This window comes from Vulpes lagopus, chromosome 2 (genome assembly GCF_018345385.1).
Source record: "Vulpes lagopus strain Blue_001 chromosome 2, ASM1834538v1, whole genome shotgun sequence".
In the NCBI taxonomy this organism is placed as follows: Eukaryota; Metazoa; Chordata; class Mammalia; order Carnivora; family Canidae; genus Vulpes; species Vulpes lagopus.
Window position 1 is genome coordinate 173,770,679 of NC_054825.1, and position 7,767 is coordinate 173,778,445.

Genomic DNA, 7,767 nt, shown 5'->3' on the forward strand with positions numbered 1-7,767 from the left:
CCCCTTTGACCTCACCTTCTCTGGCTCTCCCTCAGGTCACTGTATCCTAGCCCAGTGGTTCTTAAAGTGTAGTCATGACCACCAGCATCAGTATCACTTAGGATTGTTGGAACTGCAGACTCTTGGGCCCCATCCCAGACCTACTCATTCTGAAACTGTGGGGAGGGAAGATAGTAATCTGTGCTTCAGCAAACTCTCCACATGATTCCAGTACCTGCCCACATTTGCAGACCACTGCTCTAGCTCCACACTGGCCTTATCTCAGCCTTTGGGAAACTAAAGTTTTCTCCCTCCTCCCTGTCTTTGCATCAGCAGTTCCTGTTTCTAGAATGCTCTTCCCATGGGCCTTTGCCAACTCCTCATCATTCAGGTCTCCACTGAACATCCCTGACTCAGGAGAATCTTCTAAAATCCCTTAACCTCTAATTATACTTTCTCCCATGTCGCTATTTTAGTCTACTTGTAAAACCATTTGTCACATTCTGAAATTACCTTACTTGATTACTTGTTTATTAATAATTTTTTCCTATTGGAACAGATGCCCCAAGAGGGCAGATACCTTGTCTCTTATTTTTTTAAGGTCTTTTTTTTTTTTAAAGATTTTATTTATTTATTTGACAGAAAGAGAAAGAGAGAGAGAGATCACAAGCAGAGGGAGTGGCAGGCAGAGGGAGAGGGAGAAGCAGGCTTCCTGCTGAGCAGGAAGTCCCGATGCAGGGATGCAGGGATGCAGGGCTCAATCCCAGGACCCCGGGGTCATGACTTGAGCCAAAGGCAGATGCTTAACCGACTTAGCCACCCAGGTGGCCCCCTTGTCTCTTATATACTCTTATGTATATCCTTAGCCCTTGGAAAAGTACCTGGCTTATAGTAGGTAACCAATACATATTTGTTGAACAGATGAATGATTAATTGCCCAGTGAAGAAATGGGCTATATATCAAGTGACTTGATACAGATCAGGTGCTTGTTAGTAAGTGGAAAAGCTTCACCCTGAAAAGCTCAGACTAGGTGGGGAGATTTTCTTTCACGGTTGTGATTAATAAGAGCAGCCCTGTTCCTGAAACTAGGAATTTCTGAGTTGGAAGGGGTTCTTATCAGATATGTGAGTTTCCTCAATGTCCCAGGCTGGGTGTTTTCTACCTTCCACTTCAATTCCTGGAACTGGGGAGGGACTACCTTAGTGAGATAGCTCAGTTCCATTTAAACAGCCCTGACTGTTGGAGATGCAGCTCCCTTGCTTCTGCCCATGGTCCTTTCTTTTCCCTTTTGGAGCTACATAGAATGCACCTTCCGTGCGATGGACCTCATCTTGGTTCAGCCACATATCCAACATTCTCTTACTTGCTTCTCATGAATCAATGAAAAAAAGCATGTACTTGGGAGAAAGGCAGACTTGGATTCATATTTCCTCTCACTTGTTGACCTTGGAAAGCTCCCTTAATCATCTCAGGCTATTTCTCTGGAACAGTGTCTGGCGTTTATTACATATCACTGTCACCAATCATCATCATCATTATATGGTTTTCAATCTCCAAACATTTGGGTAATTCTTCTGGACTTAATTCCTTGAGTTAATGTTTTTTTTTTTTTTTTTTTTTTTTTTAAGATTTTATCTGTGGAATGCCTGGGTGGCTCAGCGGTTAAGCACATCTGCCTTTGGCTCAGAGTGTGATCCTGGAGTACCGGGATCGAGTCCTGCATTTGGCTCCCGGCATGGAGCCTGCTTCTCCCTCCTCCTGTGTCTCTGCCTCTCTCTCTCTCTCTCTCTATGTCTTTCATGAATAAATAAATAAATCTTTAAAAAATTTTTTTTCAAAAAAAGAGTATATTTGTAAGTTATGTCTACACCCAATTTGGGGCTCCAAACTTAAAACTCCAAGATCAAGAATCGCATGCTCTACCAACAGAACTGTCCAGGCACCTCTGAGTTAATGTATTTTTATTTTTTAAAAAGATTTTATTTATTTATTCATGAGAGACACAGAGAGAGAGAGAGAGAGAGAGAGGCAGAGACACAGGCAGAGGGAAAAGCAGGCTCCATGCAGGGAGCCTGATGCGGACCTCGATCCTAGGATTCCAGGGTCATGCCCTGGGCCGAAGGCAAGCGCTAAACCGCTGAGCCACCCAGGGATCCCTGAGTTAATGTCTTTTTTTAAATTTAAAGGTTTTATTTATTCTTGAGAGAGAGAGAGAGAGAGTCAGAGACACAGGCAGAGGGAGAAGCAGCCTCCATGCTGGGAGCCTGATGTGGGACTCGATCCCCCGTCTCCAGGATCACGCCCTGGGCCAAAGGCAGGCGCTAAACTGCTGAGCCACCTGGGCTGCCCAGTTAATGTCTTTTTTAAAATGTACTGCCAATGGGGAGTCTGAGTGGCTTAGTTGGTTGAGTGCCTGACTCTTGGTGTCGGCCCAGGTTGTGATCTCATGGGTTGTGGGATCAAGCCCCTAGTCAGGCTCCTTGTTCAGTGGAGAGTCTGCTTTAAAAATTCTCTCCTTCCATTCATCTGCAAGCACTTTTTCTCTCTCTCAAAGTAAATAAATCTTTTTAAAAAAATGTGGCACTCAGATGCTGAACATGCTACTGATTAAGACCTCAGTGACGTGGGATTATCCTCAACTTATTTAGACTCTATCTCTTTCAATGGCACCCAAAATCAAATAAGCTTTTTTGGAAGGTGCAATACATCCCAGATGTACAGTCAGCAGAAAATCCCAGATTCTTTTCTCACATGTTATTGTCAAACCATCCTATACAGTTGGCTGTCTAATATATGATTTCCATCACTTTAAATTTCCACATATTATATTTCTTTTAGGTGGGGGTGTAGCTGTGTTTCACTTGGGTCTATATCTTAGAGCTAAGTGTTACTGTAAAAATGTTCGGCAATTTTACACATCCAGTCTGACTGGAACTTAATAACTGTGGGAGGTATATGTCATCCTCATGATTATGGTTTGGAAATGGAGGCTGGAGATGGGGACTTGCTCAAGGCCATCCAGCTAGTAAGCAGAACTAACAGTGAAGTCAGGACTCTTACACCAGTCCAGTGGTGTTTGAGGAAGGGAAACTGAGAAAATGACCTCTCAGTTGGGTGGGAATAATTAGGAAAGTCTTTCTGGAGAAAGTGAATATTGAGTGGGATTTTATAAAAGTGGAAAAAATAAGTAATCAAGATGAGGGTATGGTGGGGTTGCAGTAGGAGGGACTTAGAAGCAGGAAGGGCCTCTCTGCAGAATGCTCTCTTGGACAGATTGGGCCCCCGAGCTAGATCAGCAATTCCTTTCCTGAGCTGCCTTGCATAATCACCAGGGAGATTATTATATTATATTATATTATATTATATTATATTATATTATATTATATTATATTTTAAGATTTTATTTATTTACTCATAAGAGACAGAGAGAGTGAGAGGCAGAGACACAGGCAGAGGGAGAAGCAGGCTCTCTGTGGGGAGCCTGATGTGGGACTTGATTGAGAGACCCCAGGATCACCACTTGAGCCAAAGGCAGATGCTTAACCCCTGAACCACCCAGGTGCCCAACCAGGGAGCTTTTAAAAGCTCATCTGCTGTCCCACCCCCAGAGAGTCAGTAGATTTGAGGGGGTCATGTGATCTGTTTTTGTACCTTGCAATTCTGCTGTATTGCCTCAATAGCAGACCACTAGTCTGGGGCTAGGGTCAGTTAACGAGAGAGAGAGACGAGACAGAGAGAGAGAGAGAGAGAGAGAACAAGAGCTAGGGGTCCTTATTGTGGAGAAATGAGTTAGGAAGGTGGGATTGGGCAGGGAGACACGATACGAAGTAGGCAATGGAATGATAGGATAGGAGTTCCTGGGACGAAAACTTTTGACAATAGGAAAGCTCTGCAGGTTTCTAAGGGGGAGCTTCATGTGTTTGAGACTCCTGAGATACACTCGATACGGTTAAGTCAGGATTCACCCCACATCTTCTTTCTAAATCCCGTCTCTGTCCGTCATTGGAAACAAGATCCCACCAGCCGCCTCCCTAACTCCACTCATTACATCCTGACCTTAAAATACTTTGTGGTTTCACATGCATAACCCTCCCTCTGTGCTGCTGAGTTGGCTTCTTCATTTCATGTTTGCCCTCCCTGGGCTTGTAGAAAAGCATAAAAATTGTGGACACTCGCTTCAGGGTTTAACCATTTTTATTTTCAATCTGCCAGATCGGGTTGTCTGCTCTTGTCCTATAGTCAGTGTTGACTTCTGACTGACAGGCACCAGGCTGTGTCCTAGCCCGTGTGGGGTGCCATGGAGGGAGGAGACGAGACCCAGACCTCTGGCAGGTTTAATACGGGGAGACAGAATACACACTTGAAGATGACTGGAGCATACTTACAAAGCAGCAGGTCAGAGCGATACAGTGCAGACCTAGATGGTTAGAGTTCAAAGTCCCTGGTCCTCCCTCTTAGTTCCCTTGACTCATAATCTTCCTGAGTCTTCTTTGACCTCAGTTGGTATTCCCTTGTATTCCCTTCCATCTCTTCCCATGTCTTCTTTCCAGTATCAACAGCTGGCCCAGGGTCTAGATGTTGTTTCAAAGCCTGTAGCGAGATGGCTTAGGACTCAGCTTTAGCCTGACCGTCCCCAGCTACCACTGTGTCACAAGGACTGAATTTGTATTAGCTACATTGCTCCTGAAACCGTGGTCTGAGGGTGCTTCTATGCCAAACCCTTTCTTCCTTTGTCATGGAGCTGTGCTCCTTTGGGAAGAAAACTTTAGTCAGGAAGGGATACCAAGCTGCTGAGAGAGATTTCTACAGCTCCCGTAGTGGATCCATCCGAGGATTTCTGACTCTGGGACAGGAACCTCACGTTCCCCCTGTCCCAGCCTGCTCAATGCCTGTGTCACCCAGAGTGCCTCCAAAGGTCCCGGACACCCCTATTCTGTGGTGAAGTCAGAACTCGGAGCTCCCTCTGCTTGACTCACACCCCTGTCCCCGCTCGTCCCCTCTGTTGTCTCTTTGCCTCTGCGCCCCAGCAGGGAGGCGCTCTGATGCCTCAGGATCTGCAGTCCCCCTTCCAAAGGCTCTACGCACAGCTGACGAAGAGAAATAGAAAAGCAGGGGGTCCAGACTGGCATTGAGGGAACTGAATACCACGGCTTCAGCCCTCCACAGGGGGCTCTTCTTCGTGAAAAACCCCACCAAGTGGGATACGTTGTAAGGCCCGAAGCACACCAGGAAATTAAGGAGCGTCACGACAGCCAGCCCTACAGCTCTGCGCCGCCTCTGAGCCCCGACGTGGGGCTGGGTGAGCATGATCCACACAAAGCGCCAGTAGCAGAAGATGGTGATCACCATGGGGACAAAGAACAGGAAGAGGCACAGCTCCAGCCTCACAGGAAGCACCACATCCAGCTGAGCTTTGGTGAAGTTCTCATAGCAGGTGATGCCACTCTCACTTGTGGCATTATGGGTTGAGTTCCAGTACTGGCCGATGATCACGATGGTGCAGTGACCGAAGGACATGACCCAGGCGATCACGGCCGCAATCACTCCGTACACCGGCTTGCGGGACAGCTTGTACTGCACGGGGAAGGCCACTCCCAGGTAGCGCTCGATGCTGATGCCCGCCAGGAGCCACGTGCTGCAGTAGATGCTGCTGTAGAAGCCGAACCCCGTGAGGGCGCAGAGTAACTCGGGCAGGTACCAGCGGAAGTCGTACGCGGCCTCGATCATCTTGAAGGGCAGCAGCAGCAGCAGCAGGAGGTCCGCCAGCGTCAGGCTGAGCAGCAGGATGTGCACGGGGGCCGGGTGGGGCTGGCGGACCCGTCCTATGAAGGCCCGCAGGGCCAGGAGGTTGGCGGGGAGGCCGGTGAGGAAGATGACGATGTAGGCCGTGAGGATGAGGGGGCTGCGCCAGTTTGTCATGATGGCTCTGGAAGAGGTTGACAAAGGGCAGGGTCAGGAGGTGCCCCTGGGAGCCTGCGGACCCCCCTCCGCTTCAGGACGTGGACATCCCCCGTGCTGCTGTCCCCTCCCCGGCCAGAGCCCTGTGCCGCCTCCGCCGCTTGCTCGCACACCTGCCAGAACTGCCCAGAGCAATTATTGACTTTGCCTGGGGCGGGATAGTAAGCGGGAGTTATTACGTTTGCCATCATGTGTCTCTGGGGGGGACCAACCCATGGCTTTCTCCTTCTCTCCCCACAGATACAGGAAGTTGCCGTTATCAGCTTCCAACTTTCCTTGAGTTCTTTACCGGTCCGAGATCCGCGGAGAGAAAGGGCGAGCCTCTCCCGAGGAGAGGGCTGTGAGCGCTCAGGGGCTCGAGGCTGGGAAAGCCCAGGCCGTGGGACCCAGGGCCAGCTCCTCACAGGACCCCGCCACACGCCCAGGGAGCGGGGGCCTGGCCCCCCAACCCATCTCCCTACCTCGTCCTCCTGTCCTTTTGCAGAACACAGATTCTCCTCCACCTTTTCCTCCCCTGACCAATACCCGACTCTGGGACTATTACTGAAAAGAGGAAGCTAATGAAGTGTAGGGAGGGGCATTGGGGAGGAAGGGTGAGCCTGTGCTATCTTCTGGGGCTTGTCCTCTAAGAGACTTTAGAGCAGATTCAAGAAAACCCACAGGCAGCAACTGGCTCCAGAGCCCGGTGTTTTGAGTGTAAACAGAAGAACTGTAAACGGGGTCATTCGGTTTCCACTTGGCTTGTGACCCCTGCTGCCCTAACACAGCCCACCCCCTCCGTCCTCTCTCCGGGCTTGAGGTCCCCCGTCTCTTTCCTGGATCCCAGCTACACTGGCTGCAGGTATGAGCCTCACATCCAGTTTCTCACAGACTTCGGGCAGCCCCGCCGGCACCCCCCCCTCCAGTCCAGATCCCAGCATCACTTCCCAGAGCACAAGCACAGAGCCGGCTGCCTTGCCTTGTCTGCAGTCCAGAGAGATGGCTTCTTGGGATCAGTCCTGAAGGAAAGTCGGAAAGCTTCTGGGGAAGAGGAACGGGCCTTTAGCCACTGCTACTGCCCATTTCACACAGGAAAAAATTGTAAGGAACCTGCTGGTAGAAAGCTTTTATACTAGCACAGGTCATGTGACCAGAGAGAGGAAGGTCAGTAATTGAACACTGTCTCCTCTCAAACCTGAAGGATGATGGGGCGCCCGCCGGCATCTTCCTTCTCCCCCCAGAGATCCTCACTCGACTTCCAAACCAGATTCTCCGTCCCTAGGTCCTGGATTATTTTTTCATTCCCAAGCGTTTTTCCCATTTCTCAAGTTAGATGATCTCATCTTCTCTTTTCTAGGCAATTTCTTTTGTGATTCTTCTCATTTTCAGGAAAGAAGTTTCCTGTTTCCTTTGATTCTTCAATTTTTTTCTTTATATGGGGTCTCCTGCCTTCTGCCCCCAACAGGTCTCTTTTGCCCTCTTGATTGGGACAGTTTGGTTTCACCCAGCCCGAGTCTTGTTCTGGTGGAAATAGCATGGGATTTAGAGTCATGCAGATGTGGGCTCAGACTCAGGTCCCTTCACTGTAACCTTGGGGCAGATGAATATTCTGAATTTTAGCTTCCTTTTTGGGTTAAGTGAGGATGGGAATACTTACATCCCAGGGTTTGGGTGAGGTGTGGATGAGACAGCATGTATGGAGCATCTGGGCCAGTGGTGAGCACTTGGTGGGTGCCCATGAGTGGAAGTCTGCTGGAGCTTTGGTGAGAGCGAGCCACTTGGTAAAACAGCCAGAGGCTGAGGGCACCTACATGCCATCTGACTTGGGGGAGTATCAGGGATTCAGGAGG

The 7,767-nt window shown here is 49.2% G+C and overlaps 1 protein-coding gene across 1 annotated transcript; it reads right to left on the reverse strand.

The window, feature by feature from the left end:
• Nucleotides 1-4,156: 4,156 nt before the first annotated feature.
• On the reverse strand, nucleotides 4,157-6,842 carry FFAR2 (free fatty acid receptor 2). Its single transcript, XM_041738132.1, is given in 3 exon segments — nucleotides 4,157-5,043; nucleotides 5,045-5,906; nucleotides 6,400-6,842. Coding segments are annotated over 2 exon segments (990 nt in total). The 5' UTR covers nucleotides 5,900-5,906; nucleotides 6,400-6,842; the 3' UTR covers nucleotides 4,157-4,908.
• Between the last annotated feature and the right edge of the window lie 925 nt (nucleotides 6,843-7,767).